Source organism: Mesoplodon bidens (genome assembly GCF_964165515.1).
Source record: "Mesoplodon bidens genome assembly, chromosome: 5".
NCBI lineage: Eukaryota > Metazoa > Chordata > Mammalia > Artiodactyla > Ziphiidae > Mesoplodon > Mesoplodon bidens.
In genome coordinates, this window is record NC_138161.1 from 2,629,776 (window position 1) to 2,651,800 (window position 22,025).

A 22,025-nucleotide genomic window follows, 5' to 3' on the forward strand; every position below is an offset into this window, starting at 1 on the left:
TCCTACTTCATGAACGTATTCAATCAACTTAAAGGATACTTTTCAATCTGTCCAAGGTGTTTCTGACATTCAGCTAGTTGCTTCCTTGTGTGTGTGATAGGCAGTGCCCAGCCCTCAGCCAGGTAATTCTTCAAGGCTCCCTGAAGATAGATTTCTGCCTTCTGGGGAGACTTCTTCCTCCTTGCAAATGAACAAACAGAAGCTTTCATTATGGGTCGTGATAATCAACAAACTCAGACATAACCTTTCACAGCCTGCTCTCCGCCCCTGACAACCCCACACCAGGAAACTGGTGCCATCTGCAGACAGTCCTTCTCTGACCATCCCCCCATATGAGAAAGAACAAGAAATCAGGAACGCCTAACTGGACCTGAGAAATGCGCTCCGGCTGAGAATCCCACACACGCTGTTTGCCCAGCATCCTACACTAGCCAAAGGGCCTTCAGAGTTGAATCTCCGGATAAGAACGTGAGGGCATCACTCACGATTGCAAGCTGACATAAGAACACCAAGCGTGAAGAAAGCGGAAGGCTTTGTCCACAGGTACACAACTAGTTATGGAGGAAGCTTTGAAACCTGGGCTCGGGGCCATACTAACTGCTGAAGACAGGCCAACACAGAGTGGTCTACACAGGCCAGCCGACAGGGGAGTTGACTCAAGTTGGAAACTCAGGCAGAAGTGCTGAGCAGGTTTCAAAGATTTACAGAGAACTGTGAGGAATTTAAATATCAACACTTATCACCCAAATTTAAACCCTCAAGACGATCAGAATATAACAAAGTTTAAAACCCAATTAATGAGAGCTTGCCAAAGCTTCGGTGACAACATGGATGCCCTGGCCTTTCCCAGAGGGCTGGGGCTACTGACTTCACGGGACGAAGGCCAATACCAAACAAGCACTCGCTCTCTAAGCATCCTGGGACAACATCCCAGGCTGACTTCTGAAGCAGTGAGAGTTCCCAAGTTCTCAAATAAATTTTAAACCTATCAATTACATGTGTCGGTTTCTCTAGACCTTTTATGGTCCTCTCCCCCATTTTTTATTTTATATTTTATTTATTTAATTTAAAAAATAAATTTATTTTTGGCCGCGTTGGGTCTTCGTTGCTGTGTGCGAGCTTTCTCTAGCTGCGGCGAGCGGGGGCTGTTCTTCGTTGCGGTGCACGGGCTTCTCATTGCAGTGGCTTCTCTTGTTGTGGAGCACGGGCTCTAGGTGCATGGGCTTCAGTAGTTGTGGCTCACGGGCTCTAGAGTGCAGGCTCAGTAGTTGTGGCACACGGGCTTAGTTGCTCTGCGGCATGTGGGATCTTCCCAGACCAGGGCTCAAACCTGTGTCCCCTGCATTGGCAGAGGGATTCTTAACCAGTGTGCCCCAGGGAAGTCCTCCCCCATTTTTCAAAGGGGTCAGAACCTTCTATATACTTCTTCAGTTACTATCTCCAGCCAAAGATTCTTACACTGTAGAGCTGGAAGGGAGGCCATTTGTCATCCAGTCCCCGTAGACCCAGGCCAAGGGTCACCCGGCTAGTCCATGGTCAAGCCAGAACCAGGACCCAAGTCTCCAGTTAGCAGGGCAGCATCACCCCACTGCAGCTCCAAGCCTCAGCTCTCAGCACCTGAGGACATGGCTACTGATTTAGTCATCAGATACACTAGCTGGAGGCTCAGGAGAGCCGACCTCCAGCCCCAGCATTACTCAGCGGTGCAGCTGACTGCCTGCTCCAACCACACCTGAGACACTAGGAAGTTCACTTAGATGATCTACAAATCCCCTCGGAGCCCTGCAATCAGTTAAAGTAAATTATTCTTTCTTGTTTCATCTAATGAAATGACTGACTATAGATTTCAAGATACCATTTCAAACACACATTTCTCTTGAGGAAATGTGAACGTCTTTTCCCTCATAATCTGTACCTCTTCCCAGAGCTCTGAACTAGCAGTTACACTGCCAGCAGGGGTTCTTTACCAAACGCGTGAGAGATATGCCACGCTTTTAGTCTTTTCTCTGGAATCCATTCCAAAGCCGGAGCCAGACCAGAAATGCACACAGTGCTTGCACACCCCAGCTCACAAGCACGCACGGCTCAGCCCTCTCTCACGGACCTGACACATCACGTGCTTCACGTCACTGACCTCGAGGCTTTCAATCCTCTGAGGAGGCGTTCAACAGCAACTAGAGAAAATGCTACAGAACACATACTATGTATCGCATATAACATTATCTACATGTATATAATATTTTCATATAAGTTCATTAAATTAATTAGATGAAAGAAACACAAAGATCAGTAACAATTATTAAGGGTAATAAGCTGAACTCACTCTGGTTTTCAAAGAAATTTGCTTAAGAAATGATGATTGGTTAACAGTTCACATTTTTTGTTCTACAAAGTTATGTACACTTCATATTAACTCCTACGTCACAAGCCTCTTACTACACATGTGACATGTCTGAAATTCAAAGAAAAGTTCACAATCAATTACATGTAAAACTCTGCCAGATCCTTTCCAACGAACTGAGCGGATCGAATTCTCCCAATACTTGTATACATTTCAATGGTGGCATGGGACAAGTCCTGCGGAAAAGCAAAGAACCAAATAATTCTGTACTTTAAATTTAATGCTAGACAAATCCGACATTTATTTACCCAAGGCTGAAGCAAAAGACTTCCTTATTAATATAACGTAATTTTTTACTTTGTATCTCGTTTTGTGTTATTTGAGTTTTTATGTAAGAGTGATTTATACAAAGTCATTAACTTGTACATAAACTATAAATCATAATAATAAAAGAAACGTGAACTCAGCAGGCACAGAATAATTTTTTTCAAAGTATTTTCCATCTGTGGGTAACATTTTAAATATTTTTCTCACATTTCGGATGACAGAGACAGTATTACAAACTACTGTCAAATGCTGTTGAATTAACTGTGACTCGGGAAGGCAGACAGTCCACCGAGCTTCTACTGCACTGCTTTCTAAGATTGTCCAAATTTAAGTCCTTTAAAATCAAGGACAATAGCTCTGTTCAGGTTCAAACTGTTCCTCTGTACACAGAAAACCATTCACCATCCTTTCTCACAATTTCTGTTCTACTGAATGAGCAACACCATTGTGAACAAAATTATAAATATCCAAAGATGCTTTTATGCCTAATTATGGCCCATGGATACCAATAAACCAACTATTCCAGGTTTCATGCACAACGCCCTAGGGTACCAAAGAAACTTCAAAGGCCAACAAGAAGGAGGTTCCAAATACCAGCTCATTCCCAACTCAAGAGGTCACAAAGTAGCAAAGTCTAGTAGAGAGGGGCTTTCTGCCGTGGGTACAGCAAAGATTTGTAATACTTACTAAGTAGTGCTTTTCAAAAGCTTCTACTGATGATAACGCTTCTTTGAGTTTCTTATACGGACTCTGAGCAGTATTGGCTTAAACAGAAAGAAATGAGTCCTTATTCATCTTCATCATGTCCAGTCATATGAGTTTACATTGTGCCTCAAATGTCACAGGTAAAGGGCTTTGTCTGATGTTTATGGAAATCACAAACAACCCATGCCAACTGAAACTACGTTATTACTTACATTCTTGTCTAATTAATTTACTCATGAAATAGTCTAAACCCTTCAAGTAATACTTTTATCTTTAATTGAGACTAGAATTTTTTAAGTATGTGTTACAAATCCTACAATGAATTAAATTACTTCCAAAATGATCTGATGTGGTCTCAGGTGGAAACAGTGTAGTATACACATAAGGCATTTTCCCTGACAAACTGATTCAATCCAGCAAGAGGCCTCTCAGGCCATTAGGTACGCTCTACTTCCACAACAGTTTTGCTAAATCATACTCATCACGGTGTTCCTACCTAAAAGAATTAGTAACGTTCCTTTCAAAGTGCTTTATTACCTAGGGGTAATTTACTCAATAAAAGGATTTGTCTGGCCCTATCATTAGAAAAATAATCATCTGTATTTCAGAGGAAGATTGGTGCATTTAAACTTCACGTGGGCTGTAAAAAGGCATGACCAGCTCATTTAAGCCTACAAGAAACTCAGACACATTTTTAAGCATCATTACAATTTCTTTCTTTTTTTTTCCTTTAGCCACACCGCATGGGCATGAGGGATCTCAGTTCCCTGACCACGGATGGAACCCACGCCCCCAGCAGTGGAAGCGCGAAGTCCTAACCACCAGACCGCCAGGCAAGTCCCACAATTTCTTAAACTATTTCTGACATTTCTTTACGCTATTAAAAGGTAAAATATCCTATGTATTAATCTGGTCAGCTAATAATGAGTGTAATTTCCCAAATGGTGAGTAATTATATCGCGGGACCCAAATTATATGTGCCACTTACAGCCTACATTCTCATTGCTTTCCACCACATGTACAGGGACATCTCAAAAAGTACCTGTTTCAGGCCGTTCAGCTCCCAAGCCCGCCAAAAGATCAACCGTCCTGTTGAGGTCTTCTGAGTTAGGTCCCTGTTCTGATACAAGTCCACACAGATAGCCCAAGGACTTTAGCTGTTGAGATAACCCCAAATTTCAATTAATTTGCCATAAGAGTCAGCAGAGAATTTACAAATTTAAATATAAAGTTAAAACCATCTAAATACTAGGAGAAATTTAGCTTTCCTATCCAAATGATTCTCATCTGGATGTGAAAATATATCTTACTGGGATCATTTCAAACTCAAACCTTCTACATAATAATCCTCAGAGCGGCTCTGACGCTGGTCACTCCCAGCTGGTGCTGTTCGCCCATGCTCTCCCAAGCTTGCCCCACCTCAGCCCCTCCCCCAGCAGGCCTTCCTGCTGCGCGCGGGTCATTCTCTGCACTTCTGCACACGGCTGCACGCTCACCCTGCTTTGTCCCCCCACCCATTCCTGGAGCAGAAGCCCTCCTTCAGCACGAGCGCAGCGAGCGCAGCGAGTGCCTGACGTCTGCCAGATACAGTGATACCGGCAGGGAACGACTGCATCCATGCTGCTCCTAGATGCACCCTGAAGTAGCCAGAGCTGCCTGTGCAGGGACTAAGTGAGCAGCACTTCTCCAAACAGCTAACTCCGTCCCCCAGCCCCACAGGCAGAGCCCCGGCCGAGGCTCACATCTGCACTGGGGCAGTTACCTTCTCTGTGGCGTAGCTCCACAGACCCACGGTGTGGGCGATGTTTGAGTCTATCTGTGCCCGGTCGCAACACCCTTCTATCCTCTGCAGCACCTCCAAGCAGCTCAGGAACACCCAGCAATCCAGGGCACCGGGTGGCACGGAGACCTGGGGGCACAGGCGCGGGCGTGTGAGGAGAGCGCTGGGGGAAGCACTTGCGCCCGCTCACCCTCCTCTGCCCCTCCAAGCAGCTACCCAGTCTCTGCAAAACTACAGGAAAGAGAAACGGGACCTGTACAGCAGTCCACCTATGGGAGGAAAGCAGCGATCTGTGTCCAAGTACACTATTTGGTGCCATATTTCTGATGATGCTGAGTGACTCGGCAGGGATGTAACTTGCAGTCACGTACTTTAAAAGCGTATTAACAAAAGCAGCCTCTACAAAAAGGCCGACTGTCATCACTTAGTCTACTTCTGAACACTGGTCACCTCTCCGTTTAAAGAGCATAGAAGGTGACGGTGGGAAGCTAGTAAGACCTCAGATGACTACTTGGTCACATGTCAGAAGATCATGTTCAACGCTAGGAATATAAATATTAAGTAAATATTAGATGACATTTAGGAACTGCTATTAATTATTTAAGTGTAATCATGTTTGTAAAAAAGAGCACCTGTTGCTTTAGAGATACAATAAAATGTTATCAGAAATTCAAAAGCATCTACTGTATGTGATTGATTCTAAAATGGACTTTCTTTCTACGTTTCAGTGTTTTTGACATAGGAATGCCTCACAGTCATCTTAAGAGCCTCTTAACACTCAGAGCAGACTGTCTTCTTGGTGGCACTACTATCATGAGGTATCTCACAACTGGCGTCCTAGCTTTGGTGAGACACGCTGATTAGTCCTGCTCAAAGTGGGAAAGTAAGAGGTGCTGGCTGCTACATCAGGTGACAAGGGAAGAGCCGCAGAAGCTGATGAGACTGACTTATGTCAGAAGACTCTTTCAACACACCCTGAGCACAGACAAAAGGACGTGGCACCAACTGGAGAGAACAGAGAATGCTATTAATGTTCCTATAAACGCTAAACTGCCCAGTCTTTGAAAAATGAGACAAACTGCTTAGATCCTTTGAAAAAAAGCAGTATAGAAAAAAAATTACATGACCAGAAGCAACTTTCATCAAGTGGTACAACTGACTCTCTTGCCCAGAGTGGAGCACCCTCAAAGGGACGCACAGACAGCTGGTCGGGAGGATGCAGCTCGGGGACCCTGGACAGAGCACGTGCCTCCCTGCAATTGAACTAGGTGAGCTCCGCAGGGCGCGCAGCCGAGGTGGGCGCACGCACTCCAACAAACACACAAGGATGCCAACGGCCCACAAGGTTCTCACCCAGGAGCCACACGTCTACAGATAGCGGCAGCCCGTGTCCCTGGGAAGGCCGCCCACCCCAACACCCAGGCTGCCTGCACCTGGCAAAGAGCAAACCCTGCCCCCGCGCGAGGGCCAAGCCCCGGCCGGAACCGTGCGGCGCGCTGGGCGTCTCACAGCTCGCACACCCTAACAGGAAGGGTGCGGGCGCCTTTCCATGGGCTCCGGGTCCCTCTGGACAACTTCCTTCGTGAACAACAGTCTTTTTAAAACTGATTCCTTATCATGCGCCCTTTAGTTTTCTCCGAGCCTCTCTCTTCTTCTGCTATCAGTGTTACTGGTCACGGCAAGAGCCGCTTTACCATTTTCCAAGCATACGATTAAAGGCATTCTTTTCATTCTCTTTTGCTAAAACTACTTTTTAAAATATAAGCCAAATACTGAAAAACCCAGCGTCCTAACGTGAACCCTGACGGGGCCGCCCCGCTGGAGGGCCGCGGCCGCCACATGCTTCCCGACACAACATCTGTGCTTCCTCTTGCACCTGTACACGAAATCAACAGGTAGGTATTCTTCGGTGTCTGACCGCTCCAGCTAATCTTTACGCTCATGAGACTCCGGGTTCATTTGTTCCCACCGCCAGACGCCAGTCTGCTGTCTGAACAGATGGCAGTCACCGTCTCCCTCGTACGTGATGGACATTTGGGTTATTTCCGGTTCTAGCAGTCACAAATGACGCCACCACGAGCATGCCGGCACTGTCTCCTGGACACCTGCGAACACCCTCCGTGCAGACCTGGGGGGAGACTGCCGGCGCACAGGGCACGCGCAGGTCTGGCTCCAGCAGACACCGCCGAACCGTTTTCCAAAGTCGTGGCGCCAACTCCCACTCTCCTCGCCAAGGAGGGAGCTCCGGCTCCTCCCCCGTCACTGACACTTGTCAGGTCTTTCCACTTCAGCCACCGGGGTGGGGAGGGGGGGCTTCACTGGGGTGGCAGTTTGCATTTCACTATAATTAATGAGATGGGGCACCTTTCAATATGCCTACTGGCCATCTGGATAGCTTCATTTGCCTATTTTCTACTCGTCAGTCTTTTAAGCTGATCTGCAGGAGCTCTTCCCATATCCTGAGCAAGAGCCCTTCCTGACCGCACAGCTTGCGGCCCCGTCACCCCCGCCGTGGCTGCCCCGTCACCCGCTCCGTGGTGCTGACGGATGAAGAGAAGCTCTGATTGCCATGCACTTCCTTTATGGCCAGTGCCTTTCTGGCCTGTTTCAGAAACACCTGGTAACCTCAAGGACGTAAGGATGCTCTCCCATATCATCTTGCAGAAGCTTTGTTGTTTTATCTTTCATAGAATAATAATCACTCGTGGCCCGTGTGAGACTCGGCTGACTCGGAACCGTGTATTCACCGAGTGAGTTGCACCTCATGTACCCAGGCTCTACCCCAGCGCCTGGGCTCAGGCCTCGGCTTCTCCTCGGACTCTTCCCCACGCCTCCTCCTAGCCCTTCGCTTCTGTCCGCCTCCACCTCCAGGTCCTAACACCTGGCACGCACCCCGGCTCCAAACCCAACGACGGCTTCCCAATAGCTGCAGAATACAATCCAACCCTCCAGATGACGTACCCGTTCAAACCCTCCCCTCCAGTACCTCTGGGGCCTCACCTCCACGCCCTGCCTCACCCCTTAAGTCCCAGCAAGACGAAGCTCCTTCGGAGTTCTTTAAGTAACAGTGAAGTTTCTCTGCCTGAAATACACTCTACTCTCTCTGCACCTGCCGCCCAAGCCACGTCCACCTGGTGGATCCTGACTCAGCCCGTGAAAACCAAAGCTCCTCCACAGGGCAGGGGGTGGTCTGTCTTGCTCTCTGCTAAAAACACGGCGCCTAGAATAAATGCTTGCTTGGCACAAAACAGGTGCTCAGCGAACAACTGCTGAATGAATGAACCTTTGAAAGCCTAGCTCACACGAGACCACGTCTGCAGGCCCCGGGCGCTGACAGCCTGCTCACCTGCTGGCCCCACGCGCCCCGCTGTGGGTTTCTTGAGGGTGGGTGGGACCCATTTCTTCCGCATTTGCGGGCCCTCTCCCCCACCACTGTGTTTACCACAGTGCCCAGCAGGTAAGCAACTGTTTCTTGAATGGTACTGGGCAGTTCCTCCTCGAACGCCTTCCCCTTTCCTGCGAACCACTGGCTCTCACCGGTGCTGACGCCTCGCGCCGCTACTTCCTCCTGTCGGCTCCCACTGCTCTCCCGGTTCAGGTCCTCAGGGCTCCAGGTCCCACAAGGACCCCACCTATCCACGTGGGGAGGAGCCCAGCAGAGTGTCTGGTACACAGCAAGTACGCGACGACCCCGAGGTACGCCCCTGGGCTACACCTCTGCTTTTGTCCTCTGCGGGGCCTGAACCTTGGAATAGCAATGCCAGCTGGCAGGCCTGGGTGGCGAGCCTTATCCCTCCGGGTCAGCCTGGAGTGTCTACCCCACACGGCCCCACTCACACGGCCAGCTGGGGCAGTGGCCTCTCATACACGGCACTGGCCTGTCTCTAGATCCTGGAGAGTCCCGATCCCTCTTGGCCTGCCCTGTCTGTGAACATAATCAGAACCTAAGCTGATAAAAGACAAGTCAGTACTGAGGCGAACACATTAAAACAGAAATCTTTTGGGCAGTCACTGTTAACAGAAATAAAACGGCCTTCTAGAAAATATCTTCCTTATATTGTTCTCGTTTACCAATCTGGTAAAGATCAAAATATACACAGAAATTTCTTTCTTTCTTACCACAGATGCAGGAAAATAGCACTGCTAGTGTAACTAAAAATGGGAAGATCTTTCTGGAAGGCAATTTGGCAATGTACACTAAAAGCGTTAAAGACACATGCATCCTTGAACTGGCCATTCTACTGGTATGAATGTGCTGCACAAAGATGTGTACAAGGATACACACTCCTGCAACTGCAGACACTGCTGAACAATCCAAATGTCTGAAACAGGACCAATTAGATAAACAGCAGCTCTTCTCCAGACAGAAAGGCCACAGACCAAAAAGGGAACCTCTTGCTTTAGAATAAGCAATGACATTTTCTTCTATATATCTGTCTGTATTTTCCAAATTTATACAGAGAATATACTCAACTTTTGGTAAAGGGTGGGGGGGAACCTTTTAAATGTTGCAGACAAAAAGAAATACTCTGTAATGGAGTCACTGGAGCTCACACAGAACTGACATAACTTTCCAGGTGTTACTCCTTGACCCCAGCAGCTGTACCGGGTAGGTACAATTTCCATGTTCACACATTTGCAATTGGGGAGCTGGCCCCAGGCCTTAGGTAACACCCCTGCGGTGTGACTCCAGGCCCCACCCCAGAGCTGGCATCTGGCCACCACAGTGCCTCCTACTCAGAGAAGATACTTTAAATCAACTGATAAGCCAACCAGGAAGTTACCAGGGCATGCTTTACAAGCCACAAGAGCAAACACACACAGCATTTTCTGCAGAAGAAATGTTACAATGAGAAACACACAAGACAGCTGCAATACTTAGGCTTTTGGCTTTAAAAGGATGAACAAGCGTAGCCTAACCCTAGAAGAACCACGTACTGGCTCAGCCTGCGCATTGCCTGACGCCCTGGCCTATGTGCCCGCGCGGCTCTGCCCGGCCCTGTGCAGCAGAACCCAAGGTTCCATGCCGGCCTCTGGCCGTGGACGTGACTGTGAACAATCAGCAGAAAGCTAGCCAGACATAGGAAATGAGTCTAGTTTTGAGGGTACAATCAAATGTACAGAAAAAGTAAACAATTCTGAGTCTTGAATTTTCATTGTTTCCGTAAAAATTTAAAGAAACTCTAAGAATAAACTTCTCGGGTTAACTGCCAACTGCAAAGCTTAAGATGTTAACAACCCCCCGCCCCCAAACTACCTAGAGAAAGAATTTCGGTTGAGAAAGTTGAGAGAAGAATTCTGTGTGTGAAGCCCTGCGTGCCCTCTGCAGTGTCATCTTTTGAAAGAAAGAGCCAAGAAGACGCCAGTAAGGAGTGTCCTCACTTGCCTGAAGGATGACAACGGGCTGACCGCCCTGAACTCGCGTCACCTCGTGGGTCCCCGACCCACAGGCAGCCACTGCTGGGCGCACATCTGCAGGGCCGAGCAGGAAGGTGGGGGGCGTCCCGTGCAAGCGGGCTGCTCGGGGCCCATACTGCTGGCCTCTGAGCTGCACTGTCACCCTGCAGCTTGCCCCTCACAAAGGGTGCCTGACTCGGGACAGGAGCCAAGCTTGGGGCGAGAGCGCAAGGCACCTCTGAAGCACAGCACACAGGACAGGCGGCCCCACAGGAGCGCCACGCCCAGGGCATGCCAGGCGCCCGCCGGGATCAGCAACGGTGGCTGAGGAGGCACCTCAACGGGCCCAGCTGCCCCGTATGCTGCCCTGACACCAGGGGACACCAAGCGGGGCACGGTCACACAGCACGAGGGGGACAGGGAACGGCTTCCCTCGGGGAGGAGGGGACCACAGTGTGGCTCCCTCCCCAACTTCAGCACCCTGCTCGCTCTGCAGCAGAAGCAGACAAGCGCCAAGATGTGGGGAGCGCCTTCACGCAGGGAGCGAGGAAAGGGAAGAGCGCCAGCCGGGATGGGATCTGCAGGAGGCACCGGGCAGCCGGCCCTGGAGGACAGGCGTCCCGGCCGCTGCCCCCGCCCCGCTCACCCCTCCCCGCTCACGCCACCCGCCACCACTCACTCGGTTCCCTTTCCAGCCAAGAGGGTAAAAACTGACCCATTCCAGCGACTTCTACAGAACTCAGGACACAGGCCAAGCCAGGTGACCCACTGCACGGCAAATGAGTAGGACACTGTCCCCACACACGGCTGGCAAAGATGCTAGTGGCATCCAATCCACACTGGCTGTCCCGGCCGCCTGCCTGGGAGCTGAGTGTACCCCGTCCCCGGGGGGAGGAGAAAGAAGTGTGGGCGGCACCCTGCTCCTTCCTGCAGGGCCAGAGACCCCCTGGTGCTCCCTCTCCTCTCTGCAGCCTGGCAGTTGACTGACTAGTCAACCATCTAAGGCAAGAAAAAGAATTTGAAAAAGAGAGTTTGTGACCGGCTGGGCCCAGCACTGAAGAGGCTGGCTCCGACCACCATCCGTGCTTTCCCACACCTGCCCCCCATCTGTGCACGTCCTAAAAGTCCCTCCTGGGGTGACCCGGATTTGAAAGTGCCACGGCTGAACTGCTTGGACTCTAATACACATCCCATGTTTTTCCCCAATCCAGTAACAAGACAAAATCTCTAAGTCAGTAAACTCTCTAGGCACCCATGAACACAGGCGGCCCTGCCCCATTAAAGAAGCAAAGCCCCCGCTCACCCCAGTCTGTACAGCTACATAGGAGTAGCCAAAGCAGATTATCGAAATCTAGTCGGTGACAGGCAGCCACAAGAATATCATCTCAAGGTTGAAAATGTTATTTTTCCTCATAATTATTTCCTCATAATCATTGATTAGATGTCCAAGGAAAAAAAACAATTTGATAAAAAGTCTTAAATTCTCAAGTTTGTGACTCAGCTAGGCTAGGCATCTCTTCTTTAGAAATTAACTAAAACAGTTTCTCTTCATTTGGGTTTTAAAAAAAAAATGTGTAGATCTCTTAAGGTCATTTCAAACTAAGTGTTGAGCCTGTTATTTAGTTTTCTAGGGAACACAAAACAGAAATTACTATAACCTGAAAACTATCCCTACCACCAGTTACCCTGGGTCTTCTGTAACTGTGCCCCTGCGAGCCCTGGTGTGGAGCACGACAGAAAGGACAGTAGCCTGGCTTGGAGGATTTGATTCTGTGCCTAGCTATGTTACTTATAAGTCATCTAACCACTTCCAGACCCACTTTCCTCATTTATAAAATGGAATCAGACCATCCACTTAGTTCTTAACCAGGGAATGGGGGTGCCTATGAATCCTCTGAAATTATATGTAACATTCTGTATGTGCATTTTTCCATGTAAAGAGGTCACTGAAACAAAAAAGGTGAGAACCCTCAGACTGGACAGTCATTAAAGTTCCCTTACCTCACTAAAATGTTTATGATGCTATGGGCAAGAAAAGAGTTCAGTAGCCCTGAGGGATATTAGTCTATAAAGACAAATATTTCACTATAAATAAACAACTTAAAGCCTCGCTAACTGGGTTTCTTTCATACACACATGCACACACGTATTCATAACGTACCTCCATTAAACTTCGTGCTACTAATTAACATGGCACAGCTTGCTGTGTATCACTCACATTGTTACCGGCATGTTCATGTGCAAAATCATTTATCTGAAAAGACAGTTCTGAAATAAAACAAACGTCTACCTACAAAACCTCATTCTGTGTGTCCACCAGGTAATTAATCTTTATCGGTGAAGACCAGCTCCCACAGAATAAGCCAGAGTTACCTCAAAAAGAAAGTGATCTAACAGGCTCGCTTTGGGACAACGTGAGTGAGCTCCACCGGGTTGAGAGCAGAAATTACATTTTCGAGCAATTAATTCATCAGTGTAAAGAGTAAGTATGCAAATAATATGGTAAAAATTAAGGACATTCACAAGAGGAAAACTCTTTCCTAAGCACATACAGTTCAATGCCTGGGATCGAAGGTTCCGCGTTTTCTACGCCAACAGTCAGGAAGCGGGTAAATGGGGAAAAGAGACCACTCACTTCCAAGAGCTTCAGCTCCTGCACACAGCTGTGCAGCAGCTCTAGGGCGCGCTGAGCCACCTCCCACGGCCTCTGCAGGAAGAGGAGCAGGGTGCACTGGCGAGAGAACAGGTAACTGCGCAGATCTAACAGGGTGGCTTCTTGCCTCTGTATCAATCCGCGCTTCTCCATATCTATGGGCTTTCGGAGGATCAATCCATTCCAGCTCTTCACCGGCTGGCAGAAAAAAGTCAGCCAGTTGGCACCATCTAAACAAACACACATCGTGAAAGGCGCTGACTGCAGATCCCTCCACCTCACTGCACAGGACCGTGAGCCCTCGTGGACCGACAGGCGGCTCAGCTACTGGATAGGCCAGAAGCGCCGGCCCACCCCTCTGTCTGCGGGGACCCCCGTCTAGGGATGCGGGAAAGGGTGGTGACCGCAAGGACACCCACTGGGTACCTGGCACCTGGTGATGAGCACTAAGGGACAGGACGTCGGCCACGGGGCACAACGCCGTACCAGGCCCAGAAGGTCCTAAGCAGGTCAGGATGCAATCAGAGACGGCCAGGCCGAGGGTCAGGGACACCTCAGGCTCTGCGGTCAGCCGGTCCCAGGAGGAGGGGCGAGGCCCGGGCGGGAGCATGCTGAGCGTGCTGTGCGGCTCATCCTCCTTCATCTCCGCAGTTTTCCAGACCTATTTAAGCCCCACGCCTGTCTCAACTCAACCACGTCAATACCCGAGCCACGCTCCTAGAGGAAGGGACGGCAGGCACAGGGCAGACGTGGTAGCAGGAAGCGGAGGGGAAAGATTCTCTGTCAAACATTTCCAGTAAGACTCCTCGATGTTAACTTACAGCCCTAAGACTCAAATGTGGTCTTAAAACAAATATACGAATCTACAATAACAAGTCACTCGACCTTTATGAGAAAATTTTTAATCTACGCTTCTCACTCCAAAGGAGAGGTGTCACGCCATCTAATTCTACGTTCTCTCCCGGAAGTGGCTCGACACTGGCACGCTGACGTTACTATGTGTCTGAAGTGCCCAGGGCAGCAGAGCATCCTTTACTGATCTGAACTGAGACTCAGCTGATTCAGTGCCCACTAAGTGAGGTGTCCCCCACCCATCTGGGCCCCCTCCCCAGCAGGTCCCTCTGCCGGGGCCCCCACCCCCAGCGCTCTCCTGGCTCCCCCCACACTTCAGTCAGGCTTCTCCTCGGAGAGCCTCCCAGGCCATCTGTCTAACACTAAACAGCACCTACCGTCACCTACCCCTGCACCTGTGTCCTCTTCCACAGGCCACACTTACTGGTCTCACTACCTGACTTTAAGTCACACTTTTGTTTTTCTGTTTCTGTTTCCCCTTCATGTAAACTCCATAAAAGAAGGAATTTTGTTTTGTTCCCTACTGCATTTACAACAGGGCCTGGCACAGAGTGGGCTCTCAGGAAGTATCTGTTGTATGAATGAACAAAAATGAGCAATATTATTTAGCTGCTAAAGTTGGTCCAGGCTTACTTTTGGATTTTAAATTGCCCCAGGTTTATTTTAAAACTGAGAGAACAAAGAAATTATGTAAAATATAGTGTAAGAAACATGTGAGCTATCTGAGATATATATGTATAATATGGATATGTAAGATATAAGAAATGGAATTTTACCTCTTCTAAATTTTTAAAACTTAATTGGTGAATACTTTGCTTTGGTTATATGCTTATGTTTGTATCTCAGCAAAGTAAGGAGATCCAAACCTGAACTGCATAAAAACTATTTTGGAGTGGGACTCAGTGGGAGACGTTTCATCACTCCCAGGACAAGGGCGGTGTCCACAGCCCACGCTGACTGTCCCAGCACCTCACTCCCTACGGGTCTCCCAGCAGACACTACGGTGGCTCCTTGGAATCATGCCTTTCTTCAGACACTGTGACAAGGGTTCTCAAAAGAAGCCCCAACAAAGATGTGTATCACAGCACTGCTTGTGGTAGCAAGAGCGGAAACAACCCAAATGTCCAGCACCAGTGGGCTGAATGAAGTCTAACGAATCCACACCGTGAAGCACTCTGCAGCTCTTATCAGAAATAGCTTAGAACCTGATCTGTTAGCTTGAAGAGATGCCTGTGATGGACTGTTAGTAAGAACAACAAGCTACAGACAAAGGTCATGATAATATGATGCCATTTCCTTCAAAATAAATATCAAGCAAAGAACAGTGAGCACAATTATAAACGTTTTCTTTGTATGTGGGTCACTGTGCTAGTTTTGTATTTTTAGAAGACTTTAAGACATCCTTTAAAAGTTTAAAAGCAAGATGAACACCCTTTACAATGGTGTCATGTAGGACTCACTGTAATGAACCCTCGAATATTACAAAGACAACCTCTCAACAGAAGAAAAAGATTCCCACTCTTATGCTAGCAAGGAGGCACAGAATCAGAAGCATCACTAGCCAGCTGTCGGTTGTAGAAATGACACTTCATATCTAAAAAACAACTCCTTAAACACTTTCATTACTCACGATTCTTCTACAAGTGTAAGTGACTAATTCTTAATTCTCACTTCATTTCCTATAGGAACCATGGGAATATATTGTACATACTGTTTTTCAAAAAACAACAACAAAAGATGATTTAATCATTAGGTAAATAAACAGCAGCTTCCATACTATTCAAAAGTGGGGAAAGCTATGCTGAGAAAAGAATTTGTTTCTAAAACTTCATTACTCACCCCCAGCACCAAAGTTGACAACGTACTGAGAAAACAGAGCGTCCAGTTCATCGTACTGCACCAGGGCATCTTCAAACTGCTGTAGCATCTCAAAAACAAAGGCAAGTTCCTCCTATTTACCCAAAACAAGTTAAAAAAAAAAAAGCAAAAATATAAATCAGTGTTTTAAAACAAGTAGCTATGAAAGATTACAACAGAGAAAAGCATGCAGCATAATGAATAACGCTTGTGCTATACCAAGAAGAGATCAATTTAATGACCACACATGTCAACATTTATGCACACAGAGAGAGAAGACCAGAAAGAAGCAGGGAACGGCCAACGTGATCCCCGGAGTCTCTGCGTGACCTACCAGCAGACTGGGCCTGACTGGTCATCAGCCTCTTGTCCTCGGTATTTCCCTGGCCCCCAGACACACACTTTTTCATCAGAATTCCACTATATGGAAGAGCAGAACCTTCTCCTCCATTTACCTGTTTATTTATACCTATATAGACTCATGGATATGAATTTTACCTCACGGGTTGAGACCCAAGTCTCTTAGTAGTTATCCTGTTGCACAAACTGCTCCCGCTTTGGCCACTGAGGGGGCTCATGGAAGTGGTGCATGTCTTCTTCTGACAGACCTCCACCTTTCTTGTGCACCTCTTAACTTTCTGGTTCTACACGATACTGTATTTTCCCTACACCAGCCCTGGAATCAACCACTTCCACAGGAGCCCTGGCACCTCTGATTGGAGAATGCAGTTTAGAAACCAAGATCTTGGCACTGAGTCTGTTCATTGCTACTGAGGTGTCATTTCTTTCTAGGCCCCATCAGAGGAGAGAGCAAGGAAATATATGTACATGTATTAAGCCTCACGTACACATACCTCTGTATTTGTGACTATCTAGCCAGCAGCTATCCAACCATGGGTTCACACTGATTCTAAACCAGCACCACTGGGTTCATTTAGACTCCCTCTTTCCTGGTTTGTTACTCTTAAAAAATAAGTTTAATAAGCTAGAAGGGTAAAGAGACAGGGAAATCTGAAAGATCTGTCATTGGTCAATCATACAGGGAATTATGAACACATTCAAATTCCCTTATGTGACCAAAATCATCCAAATACCACTAAGACAGAAACATCAGAGATAAACTTCAAAATTTCTAATGAGAATTGGTCTTTATTTATTCAAAGTGTGTTATTTCTTCAGTGATTAATATACAAGTGATGTTTAAATATAAAATTACACTTTTTCAGTCAAAACATGGTGAACAAGAACAAGGAATCCTAAGAGCAACATTATTATCACTCTGCAGTGTTAAGAAGGTGTCCTTCCCCAAACTACTCTATTACACATCCCTTTGTTCTCTTAAGACTTTTCTTCTTAAAAGAGAAAGAGTTGGGACTTCCCTGGTGGCACAGTGGTTAAGAATCCGCCTGCCAATGCAGGGGACACGGGTTCGATCCCTGGTCTGGGAAGATCCCACATGCTGCAGAGCAACTAAACCCGTGCGCCACAACTACTGAGCCTGTGCCCTAGAGCCCGCGAGCCACAACTACTGAGCCCACGAGCCACAACTACTGAAGCCCGCGCACCTAGGGCCCATGCTCTGCAACAAGAGAAGCCACCGCAATGAGAAGCCCGTGCACCACAACTAAGAACAGCCCCTGCTCGACACAACTAGAGAAAGCCCGCGCACACCAACGAACACCCAACGCAGCCAATAATAATAATAATAATAATAAATAAATAAATATTTTTTAAAAAGAAAGACTTGATTACAGACCATACTTTTGTAAGCTAGAGTAAAGAAACCAGCTTAAGACAATCTTTTATTGGAACCCAAGGTTATAAAACAAAACTACAGAAGAAACGTTCTTGGGAAGTCATAATTTAATCACAGCGCCAGGCAGGGAGTGGGTGTCTTTATCATCAGGATCATCACCACTGCTGGGACTCCTGTGCCTAAGCCTTGTCCACGGTAGACACCCCAAGAGGCCCGAGACACTAACAAAACCAGAACTACTCTGAGGACAAGGCCATCTCATAAAAGGCTAGAGGCCAAGCTCTGAAGCAGCAGGGCAGCGGACGGAATGATTACTCAGCAGAGACCATCTCTGATCCTCTGCTTAAGAAGCCAAGAGAACGAAGCATCATTTGTTACCTACTGTATTGTCTTTTGGTTTTAAAAACTACGTCACTATGAATTCCCAAAAGAGAGCTGCCTTATTCATAGAGAATGAAAGAGGGACCGAGAGGAGAAGGAAACAGCCTAGTTCTGTGTGATCAGCCACGTACCTGCACCATGAAATAGTCGCAGAAGCTCCAGCCTGGCTCGGTCCTCTTCTCCCTCAAGGTCCTCATGTCATCCTCAAACTTGCCTAGGTTTTTGGTAAAAGACATAAGAAGCAGTGTCCTGAGTTTGGTCAGGAAAGCATTCCAGGATTCCTGAGTTCGGGAGGAGTCCTTCAAGGGGTCGGAGAGCACGACACACCTGTGGAGAGATGAACGGACTGTGGAGAAACCACCGCAAGCACAGAACCGCTGCCCCACGGCTACCGCTTTCCTGGGCCGCAGGTTGACTTCCTCCCTCCCCTTCCTTCTTCCTTCTTTAACGGGTAAAAAACATTAGGCAGGTGGTGAGAAATCAGGTTAGGAAAAGGCTTCATCGTGAACTGATCTAATGCCACGTGAACAGTCAGTGCTGTTCCCAAGAGTGCTGCTGTAGAATGGACTGGAAAGGGGGAGAGGGATTTATGGTGAGTCTTGAGTCTTAGATCCCGTCTCCAGGGCTCTCTGTAAAATAAGGCGATCGTACCTCACTCAGTTCCCAAACCCCATTTGCCCTGCCCTCTTCCAAAACCTTTCGGCTCCTTGTAACTGACAGAGACTAAAATGTAGATGTTTTAACGCGGCACACGAGGCCCAGGACAACGCGGACCAACCCGACTGGCCAGCTTGGGTTCCTACCATCTCCAGCTCAAGCCCACGCAGCTTCTCACGCTCTCCCGTCTTTTTACTCAGCACCTTCCCCGCACAGCCCTGCTCAGCTGACACACCCTCACTGAGCCTCTCCCCCAGCCCCACCCCCGCTGCTCTGCGCTTGGCCCCACTGCGATTCCAGGATTCCACGACCACAGCAGCCGGTGCGCCCTGGAAATGCCTCCTCTCTTTGCCGGTCTGTTTCTCTCACCAGACTGTGAGCGCCTCGAGAGCAGCGTCAATAAATACTTGATAAATAAAGGCTTAGAGAGATATTGCTTAACTTGTAGGTATAATACAAGTTCACGACAAAAAGACTTTGTATGCATGGTGTAAAAATATCAAAGGCATAAAATTACAAGCGTTCCCAGTGGATTTGGAAAAGGCAGCACATTCATCCGAGAGACTGGAAAAGGTAACCTTCTTCATCCTTGAGAACAATACTTCAGAAAGATGAATAAGTCTGAACTCAGAAATAACTTTTAAATATTGATGCTATGAGTTTCAACATTCCTCCTCTGTAAATATTTTACCTGAACTACCAGCAAGGAGCAGAATGAACAGATTCTAAGTTTCATTTTCTCTGGGCTCCATCATACCTCTTGGAGGGAGGACTAAAGCTATGGATTATAAATCAGTGGACAAAGGGTGAAACAGCCATAGTCTAGGTGGTCCACCAGGTGAGCAATCAGTACCAAGAAGAAAATTTTTAAGTCGGTGGCCGGCTTTAATCCAGTCATTCCATCCCCACTAGATTCTGTTTCTTCCCCTGAAAGATAAAGGGGTCCAGTCAGCTCACTCCTAAGCCCCCTCCCTCAAAGGACTAACATGTATTCCTTCACTATATGAGCTGCGAGGGCCTATCAGCTCAGCAGTTTCTCCTTAAGGCATTCTCAAGGATTATAATCCATGTTTATTCCCGACCAGACACAGAGTTCTCTATACCTACAAGGGGTAGATGAAACAGGAAACTGACACGAACACCAGTCACCAAAACGGCATTTTCCTTCAGTGACCTGGTGCGTACCAATCAGACAATGTATTCATTACGCTCTCTACCCCTTATGCCCTTCAACATGTACTGTGTCTACCACACCTTCTTCTTCTCTTATTAATTAATACAACAAACTACGCTTCAGAAAGTCACATCGAGCGTAGTTAACTGAGAAAGGGAGAACCCAAAACAGCTCCTCCAGTCAGGCCCGGTGGAGTCTGATCCGGAGTCGAGCAGCGTCCACACGGCACGCGGCTGCACAGCAAGGAGCTCCCGGCCGGGGTCTCCGCCACTCACGGGGACGCTGCGGGCACAGACAATTAACACACGACCCTCTGCCTCAGCAACACTTACCAAAAGCCTGAAAACGCACAGAAACTTTCACCAAGCAATTTTCCTTTTAGGGAGTTATCCTAAGGAAATAATTAAGGATGTAGATAACATCTGAGCTAGAATGATGTTTATAATTTTATAATAATAGGTAAGCAGTAACTTGTAAGTCCAGCAGAGGACTGTATAAATAACTTATAGTGCATTAATACTATGGACTACTATATAGTAACTAACAATAATAGTGTAGAAATACATTTACTGTTCAAAGAAAACATTCTGTATTAAGTGAAATCTATACTTTTAAGTACAGATTTGTCACAGGTGGCTTTGCAAATTCACGAAAATCAAACTGTTAGTAGGCATCTCTAAATATTGAAGATGAAATGTTAAAAATTTTAGTAAGTTAAATTTTTCGTATAAAGAATAGTCATTAAAAGCAAGTTAGTCTTAAATGGGCCTAGCAGAAACATACTTTTGGAAATTAGATAAAATTATACCGTAGACAAAAATAATAAATAAGCACTTCAAAAAAATCATTACACAGTTTGAACTTTTCATAAGTTTAGACTAACACACCCCATTAGTACCCATTTATTTACTTAACAAAATCCCAAACAAATACGATTTCTTTTGTTATATTAAAAACCACTCAAGGACTTCCCTGGTGGTGCAGTGCTTAAGAATCCTCCTGCCAATGCGGGGGACACGGGTTCGAGCCATGGTCTGGGAAGATCCCACATGCCACGGAGCAACTAAGCCCCTGCGCCACAACTACTGAGCCCGCACACCTAGAAGCCCGTGCTCCGCAACAAGAGAAGCCACCGCAACGAGAAGCCCGCGCACCGCAACAAAGAGCAGCCCGTGCTCGCCACAACTAGAGGAAGCCCGCGTGCAGCTACGAAGACCCAGTGCAGCCAAGAAACAAATAAGTTAATTAATTAAAAAATAAAACAAAACAAAACAAAAAAGCACCACTCAGAGGCCATTCGGGTTTGACTTTGGGCTCCCCCCGTCTCAGCATCCCCCGCGGCCCACTTCCCCTCAGATGGTAAAGCTGCTCTCTTCCCTACAGGCCTTACGGCCGTGCACTCTTCTTCCAGAGCAAAAATGTTAGTACACCTAGAGAGGAAAAGGACCCTCAGTCATGGAGCATCTAGCAGAATGTTAAACTGACTCCTCTGAGATAACTAACGCATGAATAACAGACCTCAGAGAAAAATCCCCGCGAGTCCAGACTGAGTGCGGTTCCCCAAGGTGAAGTGTACGCGCAACACCGAATCCCAGCTTTCAACGAAGCAGGTCTGCACGCTTCCGTGTACCCAGTACCGTGTGCCACACAGGAGGGGCCCCACATGGACTGTGAGCTCATCAGGTGGACCTGACACAGGGTGCGGCCAGGGGCAGCCACGTGGCAGGGTCCGCTTGGGACTCCTGGCCGCACACACCCAGGATCTCTTCCCTTAACTCCTCGCACGTCCTTCATTTCTTAGCCCCCAGAGCAGGCCAGCTGCCGCACTCTGGAAACTTCTGTCTGAGCATCTGCCACTGTGGTGACCACAAGTGTGATGACTTGGGTGTGAACTAATGCCCGCCTCCGCCACTAGACCATGCAGTACCAGAGCAGGGACGAGGCTCACCACGGCATCCCCAGCACCTCAAGTGCTAAACTGCCAGATACAGACTACAACTGGCCAGGTGTCGAGATGCACTAGCCGGCACAGCTAGGCATGGACTCACTGAAGAGACAGGAGGTGAGCTACCAGCAGGAGACAACAGGGCCCAGACATGGCCTGAGCAAGAGGGGAAAGTAAGTCCAGGCACTGAAGTAGCCACC

At 47.7% G+C, this 22,025-nt stretch overlaps 1 protein-coding gene across 6 annotated transcripts in view; it reads right to left on the reverse strand.

The window, feature by feature from the left end:
* TRAPPC10 (trafficking protein particle complex subunit 10) overlaps nucleotides 1-22,025 on the reverse strand; it is a 91,779-nt gene that overhangs the window by 27,015 nt on the left and 42,739 nt on the right. For 5 of the 6 annotated variants that reach the window (XM_081235852.1, XM_081235849.1, XM_081235853.1 and 2 more), the window contains 8 exons: nucleotides 18,181-18,376; nucleotides 15,895-16,006; nucleotides 13,186-13,433; nucleotides 5,136-5,282; nucleotides 4,416-4,530; nucleotides 3,356-3,432; nucleotides 2,486-2,577; nucleotides 40-180 (listed from right to left, as the gene is read on the reverse strand). In XM_081235852.1, the coding sequence (XP_081091978.1) occupies nucleotides 40-180; nucleotides 2,486-2,577; nucleotides 3,356-3,432; nucleotides 4,416-4,530; nucleotides 5,136-5,282; nucleotides 13,186-13,433; nucleotides 15,895-16,006; nucleotides 18,181-18,376 (1,128 nt within the window). Of the gene's footprint in view, nucleotides 1-39; nucleotides 181-2,485; nucleotides 2,578-3,355; nucleotides 3,433-4,415; nucleotides 4,531-5,135; nucleotides 5,283-13,185; nucleotides 13,434-15,894; nucleotides 16,007-18,180; nucleotides 18,377-20,027; nucleotides 20,220-22,025 lie in introns of all 6 variants that reach the window. The other variant, XM_081235854.1, reaches the window with a different exon arrangement.